We start from the raw sequence: 19,145 nt of genomic DNA on the forward strand, positions 1-19,145 counted from the left end.
AAAAGAATAGCACTCAATGGTATTCATTCACATAAGTAGTAGGAAACTTATTCCTGTATTTCCTATGCTTGAATAGCTTAATATATCAGTTGTTGTGGTTCATCATTAAAATAATGGAAACGATAGTGTGCTTTTAAAATCCTAAATAGCAAGATATGCTTTGATAGAATGAGGCCAGCTCATAAAATCAAAAGGATAACATAATAAATAAAATTCCAGAAACCTGAGCATGTCTACTACAGCTTTGCCCTCCTTCTGACTGTGGTGTTGATGTTGGCAGGCAGTAGGCTGTGATCGACAACTTGGGAGCAATGCCAAGGAAGACAACTGTGGAATCTGTGCGGGAGATGGTTCAACATGCAGGCTTGTGAGGGGACAAGCTAAGGCACATGTCTCACCAGAGAAAAGTAGGTTGCAAATTCATCCTATAATAATTTATCCTTGACTATGTTTTTTGCTTGTATATTAACATACATATTGCAGAGTGCTGACCTTTTAACTATACACTTGTTTACAGTTTTCCAAAGCTACTTATGCTAAAGTCTGTGCTAGATTAGTGTATTGAAATTCCATGAGGGATCCCACACATTAGGGTATAGCTAGGAAAGAATTTGAGATATGCATTTTTTAATAGAGTTACTCAATTCATTCTATCAGGAATAACCATCAAGATGCACATCTTATTTTAGAGGGTATCCTCATGTTGCAATATATGTGATGCTGTAACAGTGTTTTTAAATCATGGAAACATCTTATAGATGGTTTTATGGAAATTGTGGCCTGTGATTGAAAATGCCTGGTTTTCAACTTAACTTTTCCTTTTTTTTTTTTTTTAAAAAAAAGTGTCTAAAGACAGTTGAACTTCAGAGGCAAGTTAACTACTTCTATGGTACGAAAAGCACAAGGTGAAAGGGAATAATACTTTCTTCTCTTTTTTGTGTGTCTTTGGCTCAATTTTTTGCTATTCTTTCTCAAAATAATTAGCATCTTACTGTGAGTAACTCTGTAGGTCTCAGTAGTATTGAAAATATAAGAAAGGAGGGGTGTCTGAATCAGACCCTTTACTGGAGTCTCGCCTCTGATGCTTGTGCTTTCCGCCCTCACAGAAGATGCTCCCTATAATCTCACAGCATATGTCCAATGTGTTTATTATGTGAGATAGTTGCCTCACATCTATTTTTTGTTTCTAAACTCAAAATATGCATTTGTCATGTGCATTTGTCACATAGATATGGAGCCTTTAGGGTTCGTTACCTTCCTGCAGAGCCAGAAGATGCAAGGGTGATGATCCAGTGCTCTTAAAGTCAATACTCAAAGTTCAAATGCAAGCAGGTTTTTATTTGTTTGTTTGTTTTTTAAATGGGTGAAGCACCTGCCTTTGACAGCTGCATATATTTTAGTACCGTTGTAATTCAGCCTGCAAAGATATCACTTGTGCCCTGATTTTGAAATCATGCTTAATTCTTGTTGCAGTACCTGTAGATATTTCCATGTTTTTTTAATGCCACTGCTTGCAGTATGCTTCAATGTGGATGTAACTTGAAGTGCAATGTGTGTTATCTTAATGCTTGTTACCTTGCAGTATGATTACTTGATTTGATTGACGAAGTTTCGTATTAGGTTATCTTAAGCAGTGCAGGTGCATAATTTCTGTAATTCAATACATATGTATAACAAAGGTAATCTAAATTAAAAGTGAATATTTTGTGGCAGCATCTTTTAAAGTCACAGAATAATTTTGCACAGGTCAAAGAGCCTTTTTTTGCATACCAGCTGGGCTATCAGTGTCAGCCTTTTCCGTGCCTTTACTATAGGCCTTTTTCATGGGTGAGAGAATGTAGTTCAGTAATTTATAAAGTTTTTCATCCTGTAACACTGAGCAAATATCTTTAATGTTTACAGTGAGCTGAAAAAGTTTTCATGGCGGGCCACTTTCTATTCACTTTGTCATATCAAATACTTAGAACTTCTGCTCAGCAGAGAGCAAGCACTTGTGAAGCAGTAAAGATTGGATAATAATTTTGTGGTATTACCAAGTAGTATTTGTCTTGTGTGTCTCTATATAGATGGAAACAGATATATAGGGACATAAACATACAAAATATCTCTTCCCCTTTCTGATGTGGAGGTCAGGTGGAGCAGAAAAGAACTGCATTGTCTATTCCAGTTTTACAGCAACAGAGACTCTCCTGGAGAAGAAGGATTCTTGGGGACACTCCAGGTAGTTCCAAGCCAACACAGACTAAACTTGTTGCATTGGCAAGTTGGGTTGGATAGTTCATGATAAGTGAAATGAAAAGATTCACATTTAATTGCTGCTTAGTGTGCAAAGGCAAAGTGGTAAAGGTGGGGATCTGGTTTTGAAACTCTCATTTTGCAACAGAAAACGTTCATTTCACTTGTGGCGTTCGGGCACAGGTAAGAGCTGACTACAGCTGACATCACTTGTTGGAAAGTCTCTCATTGCCTTGACCAGGTTATGAAAAATACTCATGGTTCATTTTTTTCTCCGTCATAATTCAGTGGCTCTTCAAGAGTTCTTAAAAATTAAAGATGAAGAAAGACTGTTCTGGGGAAAGATGTCAGTTGTGTCAAGTTTTGGTTTTATCTGGCATTGCAGTAGGCTAGATTATATGAATGAATTAAGTTCACATAAGCAAAACAGTACACATTTTACTAAAATCAGAACTTTTGATGGTTTTCTTGGTATTGTGATAGTGCCAAAATCTTTTTTGGGTCAAGTTGTTCAACACTATGGAAGCAGTTCCATATAATCATTCTCTGTGTGAATGAATTGTGGAAATAAAGCCATGCTTTCTTTGTGCTAATGTATCAGTGAAGGGAGACACAATACCTTCAAAATAGTAATTTGAAAGCTTTCTGATCTAGCGTTGAGAAGTAAAATATTGACACATGACAGACATGTATTTAAGAGGGAGCTTGTAAGGTTGTGAGAAGGATGTAAATTTTATTGTGCAATGAGGCAAATTAAAGAATTGGAAGGAGAGCAAAAGTCAAAGATTTTCTTATGAAAAAAGAAAAGGAGACTTAAGGGAAAAGAGAAGTGCCCAGTTATCTTCGTCCTTATTTAAAAAAAAAAAAAAAAGAAGAAATTTAGGCATTAATAGCAAATGATTTGTCATAAAGAGCTCACTTTGTTTTATTATCTTTTTAATATGTTTTTACATAAAATTAATGCCTTTTGATCGGAAAGCTAAACAGCACTGAAAGAAAGCTTACTGTTTTGCAAATATGAAACGAAATGTCATTTCAAAAGTTCTTTATTTTTTCCACTAACACTTAATTGCCTTTGAAAGACAAAGTAAGTTAGACTTCTGCCAGCAAGCCAGATTTTACATTCTGGTAAAATGATTAAAGGTTTGACTAATGATATTCAAACAAAAAGTGTAATAGGTTGTAAAATGTACCGTCCCATTGGGAAATGAGATATCATGGGCTTGATGATGTTTCTAGTACTATATGCATGGAACTCCCATTAACTCCACTGCACTTTGTGCACATGGAAAAATTGTAGGATTGGGCCCTCATGTCTGCTTTCTGCACCATTATTGGCAAGTAATGGTAGGAAATTGTTCTGGTTCTAATACAAAGGAAGAAGAAAAGGTGCTGGTTCTGAAATTAACAGTGAGTGAAGCTGAAGGCACAGAGTTGTCCTAATCTGGTTTTATCTGTTTCTTAAACTGTTTGATTCTTGCAAGTTTTACTTTTCTCAACTTTTTGCCAAAAGCTTCATACAAAAGGTTTCGATGTCGATAGCTTTGTAACTGAATTTCTTCTTGGCATGCACTTCTGTGGCACTTCTGTAATTTATTATTGGTTACTTATTGTCACATGTTTGTATGTCAACATCCCAAACACACTTAACCAAAAACCTAATTTCACTTTGGTCATTTATCTAAACAGAGGCCTTCTGCAAGGCTCCCTGTTCTGTATCATCAGCTGGCTCAGTTTTGTGACAACTTGCTACCTCACATCTATTTTCCCTCTTTGAAATCAGTATACATGGAGCTAGTAACCCCCATTGTCAAGGTTGCCTGATACTTCACTTTATACAAAAGATTTTTTGCCAAAATTCAACAGCTGGGTCAGAAACTTTCCATGCCAGGTGCTGAATGTTTTGGAGAAAATTCAGCCAAAACAACTCAGCATATTCCAAGGACACAGCAGAGAAAAACATGTTGTTTCCCACTGTCAAAACATTCCTGAGACCTTTTCTTTAATATGTCTTAACTTTGGACTTTGTTGGACTTGACCATGGATCAGGGATTTGAGATTTGGCAGGCAATGACCTTCTGGTCATGGACAAGTCTTTTGCAATATCTGTGAACATCAACACATATTTTACTACAACCCTTCAAAAACAAACAAACAAAAAAACCCCAAAACCCCCAAAAACCCCAAACCTAAACCAAAAAACCCCCAAACAAAAAACAGAACCCAAACAACCAAACCCCTTTTTTCTTCAGGCTCTGTAGAGACTTCGTGGATGTTAACAGCTGACACTTCTGAAAACTTATCCTTTAAGTGTGCTCTAGCTTGTTACATGTCCTAATTCCAAACACGTCATATAAGTGCGATCTCCTTAGAATAAATTAACGTGTTGCTCTTCCAGAGCTAAGCTATTAAAAAGTGTCCTTGAGGTTTCTTTTGCTTTCTACTTTGGTGCAGTGTAGAATGAGTACCATGAGATGAACTCTATGGTGCCTCCTGCCTCACACCCAGGCATTACAGAAGAGACTTTGTGGAGAGCTTCTGACTCTCCCAAGCTTCAGACTTATGACTGGGGGTGAAGAGATGACATGAGGAGAAGGACAGACAAGATGAGACTAGCTGAACAGAAAAAATTGACATTAGTTCATAAAGTGAGGGAAAGATATGAGAAGGTGGGAGGAGGACCTAGGACTGGCTGTATGGGTACATTAGATCAAAGAAAAAGAGGAAGAGTGGAAGACTCAGATTAGATAAGGAATCTGTGGTTGGAGATGTAGTCATAAACACTTAACATAACATAACTTAACATAACATGAACACAAGAGGAAGGGGGAAAAATCAACTGTATGTAGAGCCAGGAGAGGAATTTGGGACTGGTTTGGAAGAAAAACTATGTGTGGGGAGGGATAGAATGCCAACACATTAGCGTTTCAGTTTGGATAAGGAGTATGGTTCTTGAAGCAAATTTCATCATGGTCCTAACATACTGCTCATCAGTTCACATCATGGAGTGGTCTTGGAGAGCATAAAATGGATTTTTTAAAATGAAGCTAAACCAGATGCTGTGCCCCAGAAAAGTACCTAATAATCTCCAATAGCTACTGAATATGCAGTCCATGGGATCAGACTACAGTTAGTCCAAAGTGAAGCACCTGCAATGAGTATAGTGTGGATGCTGGGTCTTCAGAATCAACTATTTCAGTCTACAGATCTGTTTAGTTTGGTTGGTTTACCTGGGGCTGTTATAGGTAGTATGAAGCTGCCTCCTTTACTTTCCTGATGTCTCTTATTAGGATAAATTCCTGTGTTAGAACATTGGCTATTTCATGATTTATTTCTCACTGCATTTCCTTGAGATACATTTTCTTGATAGGCTGTTTACCGCGTGTCTGCACATTTTCTCCAGTGCATACACATTTTAGATGAGGTGTCCAGCAGTAGAAAGAAGTAAGTATATAACTAACAGGAGTTGAGGCCACACTGTTTGTCTCAAAAGCAGGTTACCACACCTTAGAAATACTTACTCCACAATTCAAAGAAGCTGGGCTCTCAGAAGAGGAGGCAGCCATGAATCATAAGACCAGTGGACAGAGGGGTGGGGCTACAGAGGAGTGGGAGAGTGTGAGACTTGAGAGGGAAGGACTTAAGGACAGAAAGGATGTGCCCATACAGATTTTGCAATGTGACTTGTAGGGTCAAGATATACAACTGCTGCATACAGTAGCATATACCTATCTAGCTCAGGTGTCTTTTTAAGAGTATCTGTTTGGCTTTGCACAGATTCTTGTCATTTGGCAGGTTAGCGCATACCCCAGCACAAATGTCATCTGAAATTATGCCTAATGTTAGAGTGGATGAGGGAAGCCACTGCAATAAGACTCCAAACATTTTGAGCTTTTCAGTTCCCTTGTGTTGGTAGCTGTTCCTAGACTATTGTTCTTTGTATGTTGAGAGCACATAGGTCTTCGATCATAGCTGGAGGACCAGCAGATAAGTGCTGAGCAAATACACGGAAAGAAACAGTTTTTATAGGCCTGAAATAAACCCTCTGCCCTGCTGTAAGAGAAGAGAGGGAAAAATCCCAACTGGCCCATATGTGAAACAGTAAATGGGTCCACCATGGCCCACATGGAAAAATAAATAAAACCTGCTGAATTGGATTGAGCTCAGGAATGTGGCTCCTTTATTTTGATCCTGGGGATTAGCTCCCAGTCTTACCATAGCAGGGAGTCTGATCTTGCTCTCATTGAGATCCAAAATCTGAATCCACATTAACACCATAGAAACAGGATCAAACCTTGCCATCTAAAGTAAAAGCAATCCAGGAGCCTAATCAGCAAGTGGTATGTGTAGTGTGTGCACACATTTGCTGAGAGAGTCCCCGGGTAAGAGCAGAAAGCTCATTTCAAGCAGATGCTGGAGAAAGATGACCCACATGCTCTCGGGAATCCCTACAGTGAAAGCAGTGTTAGAATAAAGAGACAATATCTCACCTGTTTCTCAGTTTTTAAGGTGAGCTTTATAAATCCAAAATCAGATTTTACAGTCTAATGTTTCTGCATGTTCCAGATGATTTTGGGCTTATTTGTTTTGAGCTTTAGATGAAGGTCAGCAATTAACTTTCAACTATATGCAACTAGTTTAAGTTGGGGAAAAAAGATAATTGGAAATTCTAACCTTAGATTTCAGGGTAGCAATTTCCCCAAACGTTTTCATAGGAGTCTACTCTTATGAATCCTACTGATTTAATGGGAAATGTACAGCCTAACCATTTTTAAATGCGTTTGCAGGGCCTTAAGAATATGAATTATATGCTTCAGCTGAGAACTGGAGACCTTCGGAATATATAGTTTTGGAGCCAGACCTGGACAGTAATAACTACTGTTTTGTAGGAAATTAAAGCTGTCCTCAGGAGAAGGTGGAGTCCCTAAGGTCAGCTCTGTCCCATTTTCTTCCACTTCCCCATCTTGGCTCAGAATTCCAAAAATCTCACTTTTATTTTTTCCTATAATTTACTTCATCTCATGGAATGACTGCCCCAGGTCATAATTATCTCCATCAGGTTACAAGAATCTCCTGCTGTCAGACTTCTTGACAGGTCTGTGGGGCTGCAGAGGTTGAACATTGCTGTGGCGGTGAACTTAGTCATCTCCTCTAATGCAAATAAAATACTTTCTGGTAATATTGTCTCCACTGCAGAGAAACACCAAATTTAGCACCCCCATGAGACTTTTGGACCATATCAGAGAGTGCTTTGGTGAGGGTGGAATGTCTGTAGTACTGCTAAAGGAATGTGAAGCATCCTGAAAAGGGATCAACAAGGCCTGCTGAGGCGAGCGGAACTTGCTGTAAGGAGGTGGAGGAAGCACAGCAGAAAGACCCTGGTTGTTCTCAAGAGGAGCAGTACTACACATATCTGCACATCTGCAAATCTGGGCCTCATCCATGCAGTGCAGAGTGCACTTGGTTCCACTTCAAAACAGCAGTTGCATGTATTCAGAACTGGTCATAATCAGACTCTTATTTGAGGTTTTGTGCTGTAACTGCTGGTTGGTTGTCAAGATAGGATACAATTCCTGACCAAGTAGGGACAGATGGGCCCCTCAAACCTGCTTTCTCTCAAATACTGTAGAGCACATATGAATTCGGTAGTTATTTCCTTACTTTAAAGATATACGCATCCACTACCTTCTGGCTATCTTTAGCAATTCGCCTGATGAAAAAACAAGATGCAAAAAGATATTAAGTGGTTCAGTAGTTAATGTTTTTTCCAGGGGTCCTTAACTGTATTATTGTTCTTACTGTAGTATTTTGCACTCTGGTGGAATACCCAAGTATGAAATTAATAAAGATCATATTTTATTACATCCAAAATAAATTTTATATTTAAATGACCTTCCTAGAAATTGGCGATATAAAAACTGTAACATAAGAAGGTGTTTATTTCAGAAGAAATAATTGCAGTATTTGCTTGAAGTATCCTGAACATTTGGCAGCATTTCATACTTATGCTAAGAAGATGTAAACCAGAAGTTGATAATTTAGCATCTACTATAAAAAAGGTCCTGTTTAAAGTGGAAAGAAAGATTCTTCAACTATTTTTTAGTTAGAACTAAACTCAAATATTCTTCCTCTAAATATTCTATGAGGAATTCTGGAGACTATGCATCACTGACATTCAACTCACATTACTTTTTGAATTTGCAAAAGTGAACTTCCTCTACACCAGCCCCTAGATATATGTTCATGCCATCTCTGAACAGACCACCATCTGCGGGGTGTACCTGCACTGGACCTGTGTTTGCAACTCAAAGAAGATTTGTGGTGGGGCCGTGATGGAAGTGGGAGACTGCATGTTAGTACTGAGGGAGCCAGTGAAGGAGCTTACCAAGCCACTATCCATCATTTATCAGCAGTCCTGGTTAACAGAGGAGGTCTCAGATGACTGGAGGCTTCCCAATGTGATGTCCATTTACAAGAAGGGCTGGAAAGACGATCCAAGGAAATACAGGCTTGTCAGCTTGACCTCGGTAATGGGGAAGATTATGGAGCGATACATCTTGAGTGCGCTTACCTGGCAAGTGCAGGACAACCAGGGGATCAGGCCTGGACAGCATGTCTTCATGAAAGGCAGGTCCTGCCTGATCTTCTATGACCAGGTGACAAGCCTAGTGGATGTGGGAAGGGCTATGGATGTTGTTTACTTGGACTTTAGTAAGGCCTTTGACACTGTCTCCCACAGTATCCTCCTGGAGAAGCTGGAGGATCATGGCTTAGACAGGTCTAATCTTTGCTGGGTAAAAAACTGGCTGGATGGCCAAACCCAGAGAGTTGTGGTGAATGGAGCTAAATCCACTTGGCGGCCAGTCACGAGCAGGGTTCCCCAGGGCTCAGTGTTGGGGCAGGTCCTGTTCAATATCTTCACTGATGATCTGAATAAGGGGATTGAGTGCACCCTCAGTAAGCTTGCAGATGACACCAAGCTGGGTGGGAGCGTCGATCTGCTCGAGGGTAGGAAGGCTCTGCAGAGGGACCTGGACAGGCTGGATTGATGGGCTGAGGACAATTGTATGAGGCTTAACAAGGCCAAGTGCCAGGTCCCGCCCTTGGGTCACAACAGCCCCATGCAACGCTACAGGCTTGGGGAAGAGTGGTTGGAAAGCTGCCCGGCGGAGAAGGACCTGGGGGTGTTAGTTGACAGCCACCTGAACATGAGCCAGCAGTGCGCCCAGGAGGCCAAGAAGGCCAACAGCATCCTGGTTTGTATCAGCAATAGTATGGCCAGCAGGAGCAGGGAGGTGATCGTGTCCCTGTGCTCAGCACTGGTGAGGCTGAAACTCGAATCCTGTGTCCAGTTTTGGGCCCCTCACTACAAGAAGGACATTGAGGTGCTGGAATGTGTCCTGAGAATGGCAACAAAGTTGGTGAGGGGTCTAGAGAACAAGTCTTATGAGGAGCGGCTGAGGGAATTAGGGTTGTTTAGTCTGGAGAAGAGGAGGCTGAGGGGAGACCTTATCGCTCTCTACAACTACCCGAAAGGAGGCTGTAGTGAGGTGGGGGTTGGTCTCTTCTCCCAAGTAACAAGTGATAGGATGAGAGGGAATGGCCTCAAGCTGCACCAGGGGAGGTTTCGATTAGATATTAGGAAAAATTTCTTTACTGAAAGAGTGGTCAGGCATTGGAACAGGCTGCCCAGAGAGGTGGTGGAGTCCCCATCCCTGGAGGTATTTAAAAGACGTGTAGACGTGGCACTTGAGGCCATGGTTTAGGAAGCATGGTGGTGTTGGGTTGACAGTTGGACTCGATGATCCTAGAGGTCTTTCCCAACCTTAATAGTTCTGTGATTCTACTTTGTCACTTGGGCACTTCTCTCGTCCTTTTGTGGGTATCCCTGTTGTGCACTGTCCCTTTTCCGAGAGGACTGCTCTTGTTGGCACGAAAGACTGCGGTATATTGGTTTGACTCTTAGCTCAGTTTGCTTAGGCAAATCACAGATTTCCTGCATTTGAAATTGAAAGTAATAACTTTCTGCCTTTGTAAAATGCACTGAAGTAAGTGTGTTGTACATTTATGTACGAAGAGGCTATACAGGCAGCCAAAAGCTGTTTTGTATTGACATGCCCTATTCAGGGCTGGTTTAGTTTATAGTTAATTTTAAATTGAGACTCTTACTGGAAGGAATGATCTTATATAGTAAGTAAGATGCAGACACTCTGTTATAACTTACACATTATAGCTAATATATATTTGCTCTTAACTCGTCTGTAATTGGTTAAGGGTTAGTGTTAAGTAGATGATTTATTTCCTGTAAGTCCTGCCACTTATTAAAGTTGTGACCTGCAGCAGGAAATGAGGTGTGGGCAAAATGAGACTGAACAGCTGCAGATTTTTGTAAGGGGGAAGTACTACTTAGCAGATTCCTTATGTCAATTCAGTGATTAGGAAATAAAACTAGGACAACAGAGTGTAAATATGTTCCTAATATGCTACTGACATTTCAGTTGTTTTTGTTAATAGCAAATAATTTTCCAATAGCAGGAAAGATTTGCAAGTCTGTTTCTGGGTCTTAATAGTTGCATAGCATAGCAAGAAGACTCAGCATACTGTACTTAATAAAATAACATATGATTAATTTTAATAGGAAAATTGTGAAACCTGTTAAATATTTTCTTAGACACATTTGACAGTTTTCAGTCTAGTTATGTGATGTGCAAATTCCCTGATGCAAGATAACGTATAAAACAGCTCTTTAATTTTCCTAGGGGAAGAAACCGTGATTGCTGTACCACATGGGAGTCGCAGTGTGAGAATTACCCTAAAAGGACCAGCACACCTTGGTATGACTGAGCTGTTTTATGTACTTATTAATAGGCAGAAGATAAAAACAGAACCTTATATCTCAACTCATCCAAACTTTGGGAATATGGGTAAGATCATGACCTTGATTCCTCTTCCCATCTTTAATATCCAGCCTGGACATAGTCCTACAGAACATGGGGAATCCACTTAATAAAAAGGAATAGTATACATACTGGTGGTTTCTAAATTTATTTAAACCAAGTATTTCTTATATAACACACCTAAAATATGGTATGCAACACGCAAACAATTATCTCAAAAATTACTTTCAAAGGGTTATGTGTAGAATCAATAGCACTTGAATACCCAGCACCAGATTTCTGTCGAAGAGTCTGAGATAGCGTAAATAGTCCAGCTGAAGTCATACTTGGTCACTGAGCAGTGTTCAAGGAAAAGTAATGTAGGTGAAAATAAGGTAAGGTAAACAAATAAAATAAACTACTCAAGTCCCGTTTCCATGTAGTACTTTTGGTCATTACGTACCAACTGTGAGAAACAGTTTGCTACTCTGTTAGACTTTTTTTTCCTAATATTTTCTGTAAGGCTGATGGTAGTGTCTATGGTAATTTCTTTACTCATAGGCCTACCTTACATAAAGAACTAATAATTTCAATGTTAAGTGGGACTGCCATACCAAGCAATGAAATAAACCATTCATTTAACATTTTGAGCAATTTTTTATTAGTGAAAGTGGAATACTTCGTCTGAAACATAGAAATAAAAAGGACAACTTCTGCTCTGAGGTATGTAAATAGAAGACAGAAATGCATTTGATTTGAAAATGGATCATTTGTTTATTTGCTTTGAAGACTATATTGTCATTTTGTTTCAAATAAAAAATTGAACAAAACTTCCACTTCAGAGCAGCTCCAGAGTGACAATAACTTCTAGGTATAACACTGATATCAACAATGTACAAAGCTGAACTGATCTTGAAAGAAATAATATTAATGTAAAACTGTTGCAAGGGATGTGTGAAGTAGTGATCCTGGCCAGTTCAGGTCAGGACTCTTGGTCTTTCTTAAGTAGTTCTGCAGAAGGAAGTTGTTGTTTCAGCTTTGTAGGAGGAAAAAGTACTAGATTCAGTGGCTCCTGGGGGATTTCTGGAAAGCTCCTGAGGAATGCAGCAGCAACTCTGTAACTAAGTACATAGTGCTCCTGGCTACCCACCCAGGGTAGTTCTGTAAAGAAGCTGTGGCTTGGCATTACCTTTGTTAGCTAGTTCTCTGGCTGGACAAGAATTGTGAAATGTTCCTTTAACCACTTCCCCCAGCACATCTGTTTGCAAATCTGTGAGGATTTAGACATTTGTAACCTAAAATTGAAATGACAGAAGTGAAAAACAAGTGAGAGCTGTTGTGGGGAGGGAGGTGGAAAGTGCTTCTGGCTTCATGGCCAGATCTTCAAGAACCAATGTTCTAGGGGATGTGCTTTGGGACAATTTGCTTGTCTGCCTTTCTGACTGTATGTATGTTTGTGGGTGTTTGTCACTTAAAAATTATCAACTGATCTTTGGTCTGTAACCTCATTGGTTTCTGTGTGAGTGTGTTGTATAATTAAATGCAGAGTTTAAAAAATAATCACCTATAATTACAGGCTCCATTTGTCAGAGATGTTCTTCCTGGCTTGTAAGGAGTTGAATTTAACAGGTGGAGCAGGGACTACTTATTGGAGAATTTTATGCTGCCTCCCGTTGCCAGTATATATTTGCTCTTCAAGTAAAGTCAGCAGCAATAGCGAATGCTTGAAGAGCACTGTGGAGTGTCTGGCACTTTTCCCTTTGTCTTGTGTTCTTTTGTGCTTCATCCTGGGCTTTATGATCTGCTCTTGTTCCAGGGAAACACAGCTGCTGGATTAATCAAAAATGGAAATGTGGTTGGAGATGTAGTGCATAACAGACTTGAAACAAATAAATGCTCTGAACATTGTTTTACAATCAGCAGCTTAGTGTTTTAGGAAAGGCCGCATTTCTTTGTAGCTGGTAAGAATAAGTATTTTGTTTGTATGCATGGACACTTTAAGACAGGAGACTGATCATCAGAGAGCAAAGGCGTTACTTTGGGTTTTTTAAAAATAGGTCCCCCTTTATACTTCTGTCTGCTTGCGTTTTGTGAATGATTTGGTGGGAAACAACCAAATAATTAGTGCAGAAATTGTTATGAATAAAATGTTTCATTGTGTTGGTTTTGGTTTTGATTTGTCCTGTATTATGGCTTTTCTGGCAGTTTTAAGAGCATTAGAATTGAAAGAAAGACTGAGAGTTCCTGGAAATTAATCCTCCAGCAGAAGAAACAGGAAAACCAGAAGCTAATATTTTTACAAGTGGCTAATGCTAGATAACTGAGTTCATGAACTTAGGGAGGTTAAACTTCACTAAAAGGAACTGAAACTCTTTTTTTTCCTTTTATCAATTTCTTCTCCACTTGCAGTGATTTGCATTAATTGATAGTACTTAGCTATGCATCTATGCACTGCTTTGTCTTTTGGCAGATGCTAAGAGGAAGACGACAATGTTGCTTGCATTTTGAAAAGAACACGTGTTTTATTTTGGGCCCCTGTATTGTGCTGTCTACAAATGAATTGCAGGGAAAAGAAAGAACTTTTGGGCAGCAGCATGATTTTCTCCTTCTTGCACTGGGAGCAGGAGCTATTTCCCATGTGTCTCTCTACACAGTGAGGTATCTGCTGTGGGTTCCCCATGCCACGCTGCCCTACTCCTGCCAGCCACTAACAGTATGAGAGGCTTTTGCGGCGGGTCTTCCATCTGCAGCTGGGCAAGGCACTTCCATGGGGAAAATATTATTTTTATCAAGGTAAGGGAAGTAACACAGAGACAGACAGTTACAGGCCTTTGGCACTAGTGATTATCTTTTTAGGCACAGAAACAGGTGAGCACTCAAGAGAAATCCCTGTCCTTATGATTCTGCACATCTGGAGTCCTAAAGACCCCTCAAGGAAATGTTTCCTTAACTTAGGATGGGGAAGCTTACTCCTGAAGTCAAACTTCCCACCTCTCCAGGATTACAGGACCCTGCAGAACAAATAAACATTTGGTGAATTCTTTTCTAAACCTTGCCTGTAATCCAGTTGGTAAAACTTTTGTTCCCAGCTACTGCTCTGAAATCAATAAAGTAGTTTTATTTTGAGGAACCGCTCCCTAATAAGAATTACTATGTTATGTATGTGTTACATACACTAGATGCTTGGTTTCTCTCTGTTTTAGAAACCTGTGATGACAAGCCCTAGATACTACTGAGCAGGAATGTATTGCATCAGAGGTTACCCATTGTGCTGTGGAATAGCTCTTCATCTCCCTGTGTGACACACTTCTGGGAAAATCTGAGCAGCTGTTCTAAGCTTCACTGACATGACCTCCAGAGATACAGGCCATCACTCTATAGCTGAACTTCGCAAATAAACACATGCTTTGGATTCAAATCTATTGTAGCTGTAACATAAACGTATGTCAGCTCTCAGTGAGTTATCATGTTGCTGGTTGCTGAAAAATATTCTTGGTTTGTGCTTAGAAAAGCATAATTAATTTTTTTTTATTAAGACAATTAGAATAAAGACTGTAAAGTAATGCAGCTCAGGTCACCAACATCTTTAACGCGTTTTTGCAACAGCCAGAGGTCTTGCACTGTAATCTTGAACACTAGTTTCAGAGGGGTCCTGTACTCCTGAGGATCCTGCTGACTTTATGTGGAGTTGGAAGATATGCTGATTTGACTCTTAGTCAACAAAATTACAGAATAACAGGCACCGTGCATTAATACTTATTCTTAAGCAGTGTAAGTTTGGGGTCAAGGCTTGCAGAAGCTTAATCCAAGAATGCTGAGTTCTGGATAGTTAAAAGGTTGTTTTGTGATGCAATCAGGAAAGAAAACTGTGTAGTAATTGTCTAAATAAATATTGCTTTTTCTGTCATATGTTTATATCTATTTGTTCCTCATAGAAGTGTGTTGAACAGTGGGGCACTTTGCTTCCCAGAGATTTATTTTTTCTCTTTGACAAAGGACATTTGATTCACCACTAGATTCCTACCCTATGATCATCATAAAGTCATTTCCTAGAAACATATCCTTCCTTAAACTTCCTTCCAGCCATATCTGTGATCTTTGTTATACCTATGAGCATAGCGGAACCTAATGCTTAGAAACTTGGGATGATGTTGGTACCTCTTCAAGGAAGTTAATTACTTCTAGAATTTCTTCACAATCTCTGGTGGGGATGCTCCAGAATGCATTTGTATTTTAAAGGATTTTAAGGAAGAAAACAGTAATGGATGGATTGCACATTCAGAGTATGTTTTCAGTGCAGGTAAAAGCAGATTTTCTTAACCTAAATTATCTAGTCTGAATTAGGTAACTCTGTTTAAAGTAACAAAAAAGGCAAGGTAGTGGGAGAAAGACAGTATTTGTAACTCCTCAAAAAGTTCCTTGAGCTCATCTGAGATTCATGGTTTTCTAATGCAGTGCTCTGATAGATTGTACCCAGACTAGTGTACTTCAAGGCATGCATCTTGCTGTGCCTATACACTGTATTCTGCAGAGCCCAAAATTCTACCTTCATTATTAATATCTTCCTTTAGCTTTGTCCACTTCCAGTTCAGTCATTTTGCGGAAATGATTCAATCCTAAAATATTTCATCTGTCTTCTGGAGGTTATGGGCTGTTAGTTTAACCTGTTTCCAAGGAGTGCAGAACCACTCAAAAAGGGTTTTCATCGGCACCTGTTCTGAGAAAGGGACATCCCTCCGGCAGTGCTGCCTCTACCCACCTCCTGGCCGTGCCTTTTGCACATGTGGGAAATATTCAAAGTTGAGTTAATGACCTCTGGAATGGGTAGAGTGATACAGGTATTGAGGTGAGTGTTTGGTGAGTTTGACATCATTCAGGCTTCTCTGGAGACTGATTGCTGAAATTGCTAGGCTTCTGAGTTGCATGGGAGTTATTTTTCTGTGTATTGATTCTCTCCGTTTTGCATTTCTTTCAGCTTGTCCTGCTGAATCTATTGCTGTATAACTATATAGAGCACTATATAGAGAAAAACTGCCTCAGAAGTGCTCCTGGTATGAGAGTGTGGTGTGTTCAGGCAGATATTCCTGTGCTGCCATGTCATACAATTATATATCAGCCTATAATCCGAAGCAGCTAATATTCTCACTGATACTCTTTGTGTTTTTTTAATGCACATTAAAAAACTGGTACTTGCAAGGTGAAGTTGTAAACACTACATTCTGACTTCCTTGAAAATAAAAAATATCCTGTTGAAATTTACTAATTGCATGTGTCTTCTTTAGTTATAGAGTCAAAGACACTACAAGGAGACAAAGGAGAGCACAGTTTCAATGCTCCTGGAACATTTGTCGTAGAAAATACAACGGTTGAATTTCAGAAGAGTACAGACAGGGAAATAATAAAGATCCAGGGACCTCTTGGAGCAGATTTCATTATCAAGGTGGGATGTGTATATGTACAAATCTACAAAGATATTGCCAGTATGTGCAACAGAGTAGGTGGCTGTCCAACCGATTGTAGCATACAACAAAATTTTTTAGCAGGCAAATAAGGAATTCTAATTATAGTCCAGAGATAATAAGTATATCCAAACAAATGGAAATGTTACAAGCTTAATGTCTTCGCTGTGGTGGAAAGTACCACAGGATCTTTAATGGTGAAAATGGCCAGGACTTTTGTTTTAAATATTACTGAAAGAATAACAGTGTGGTACTGTGCAGTGGATTGGTGTTAATCCAATTGAAGACTGCCACCTACTGAATCTGAGCATTGCTTCCAGCAGCACCGTAGAATCTCCTTTATCCAGCTACTGACCATTTCTAATCCTTTTAAGTTTCTCTCCTACCCAGACCACATGCTAATTGCTTGCATCATACATGTGGATACGTATATGCAGAAACGTATCAATATTTGACTGCCAAAGGAAGATAGTTACACAGTTTTCCATTGGAGATGACAGGTGTTTCGGTATTATGACACATACTTGGCTTTTTCTGTCATGTTGTAGAAACAGGCTTTCAGTAGGCTTTTTTTTGCATCTCCAATGTCATGTGGGGTTAGACTTGCCTGACTATGAACTTAGATCAATTATAGACTTCACTCTCCAGCAAATTTAAAAAAATCTTGCTAATGAAGAGGTAGGACAGAAGAATAGAGTTAGGAACTTTGCCAATCAAGGATAGATAATCAAATAGTCACGTTGGTACCTTCAATAATTTGAAAAACAAAGCAACATACATGTGTTTGACTACTGGAAACTTAAACGTAATTGTTACTCTAGATTTCCTAGAGGTTTTATACCTGTTATCATATTACTCCCTGCACTGCTATCATATATGAATTATGTTTTGAAATGACTTGAAGAGTACAGTATACACATGTGTTGTGATGGAAATTTCTTCAGACCAGGTACTCTGGATCAAAAGAAAGTGTGGTTCAGTTCTTTTTCTATCAACCCATCAGCCATCAGTGGAGACAAACAGAGTTCTTCCCCTGCACAGTGACATGTGGAGGAGGTAAGTAATGGCAATTCTTCAGGAGTGTTTACAACTGAAGATTAAAAGTGGCTGATTTACAACTATCGTCCTGCATTTTTATTAATGAAATGTGTTTCTTTGCACACTGGTGGTTCTTCAGAAAAATAAATGACAGGGAAGCAGCTAAGTTGGTTGGTTAGGTTAGTATGAGCATAGATATTTTTATACCTTATATTACTGGAAGTCATGTTCTTCCGTAAGGAATGCTTGTTTGAGTAAGAACTTTCACTAAGAAAAAAAGATGACATTCAAAGTGGAAAATGGCAATTCATAAAGGATATTTTGGGAAAGTAAGCAAAGAAATACAGTGAGATTTTAAAATAAGGGTAATCAAGAGATGAAGAAAGAAGGTATTTCTGGCCACAGTAGTAGACGTGAGGGAGAGTTTTAGAACAATTAGTTTACTTAGAAATTAGTTATACAGAAAGCAGAATAAATAAACAGAATTTAAAGAGCAGCTGTTATCAATACCTTTGGCTGTCTGATCTTAGAGACTCAGTCTAGTGATGGTAGCAGGAGCAGCAGGTAGCGTGCCATAGCACCTACTCCTGGTTTAAACACTACAGCTTATACAGTGGTGAAACGAAGTGCAGCTCAGGTCTGCTACTGCTCATCCAGCCCAGCCCGCTGCTTGTCAAGTCTGGTTCTGCAAAAAGCATGACCTCATGAGAGGAGGAGTGTTTGACATTGTAGATAGCTATTTCAGTTCAGCTAGCATTACCCAGGCCACCTGAAAACCAGACTGGGATACTAGCGGTACTGGTGTAGTGATTTTTCTTAGAGAGTACAAATATGGTTTAAATAGTTACTTAGGACAGGAGTAAATAGAGTGAAAGATACTTAAAGCACAAGCAGAGTCTGGGGATCTTTTGATGGACCATCCGTTTCAGCACTTGCACCTCACTTTAATCTGAAATGCAGACAATACATGTGTATAATATGTAGTCCCACAGGAAACTACTGTATCTTAGAAGATACTTGGCCTCGTGAAGTGTGATTCTTGCTGGAACTGTGAGTGGCAATACATATCCTCTGACGATTCCATTGCACTGTGTTTATGAATTTTTTCCCTAACCTGTCTGACAAGGGAAGAAGTGTAAAGCATCACAGTTATTTCTGAGGACTGCAAGTAAACACTGGATAACTTAAAGGACATATTTACCTTCAAAGTTATTGGCTCAAATCCAGCCTTATTCAGATTGGTGTTATGGTTTGAAAATTATAGCTACCTGTCAATCACTTTGAAATTAGCCAGGGTTTTCAATGCCCTACTTTGTAACTGCATGTCTATAATAGGAAACTGGTATCTTTATCAACAGGGCTTGACACTCTTGATGGCAGTCCTGAGAGAGGCCAGTAACTGAAGAAGCACAGAAACTAAGCTTACCCATGAAAGTAGTACCATTAAGAATGGCATATTACTGAGGCATGCAGGGAAGTTGTATTGCAGCTGCCTGGCTTTAACCTGTTATCTTAAAGTGGATTTTGTATTCAGATT

The 19,145-nt window shown here is 39.4% G+C and overlaps 1 protein-coding gene across 6 annotated transcripts in view; it reads left to right on the plus strand.

Moving 5' to 3' along the window:
- ADAMTSL3 (ADAMTS like 3) overlaps positions 1-19,145 on the plus strand; it is a 193,334-nt gene that overhangs the window by 113,648 nt on the left and 60,541 nt on the right. For 4 of the 6 annotated variants that reach the window (XM_075100507.1, XM_075100506.1, XM_075100503.1 and 1 more), the window contains exons 7-10: positions 281-407; positions 10,995-11,069; positions 16,394-16,551; positions 17,515-17,626. In XM_075100507.1, the coding sequence (XP_074956608.1) occupies positions 281-407; positions 10,995-11,069; positions 16,394-16,551; positions 17,515-17,626 (472 nt within the window). The remainder of the gene's footprint in view (positions 1-280; positions 408-10,994; positions 11,070-16,393; positions 16,552-17,514; positions 17,627-19,145) is intronic. The other 2 variants (XM_075100508.1, XM_075100505.1) reach the window with 1 other exon arrangement.

Source organism: Phalacrocorax aristotelis, chromosome 7, assembly GCF_949628215.1.
Source record: "Phalacrocorax aristotelis chromosome 7, bGulAri2.1, whole genome shotgun sequence".
In the NCBI taxonomy this organism is placed as follows: Eukaryota; Metazoa; Chordata; class Aves; order Suliformes; family Phalacrocoracidae; genus Phalacrocorax; species Phalacrocorax aristotelis.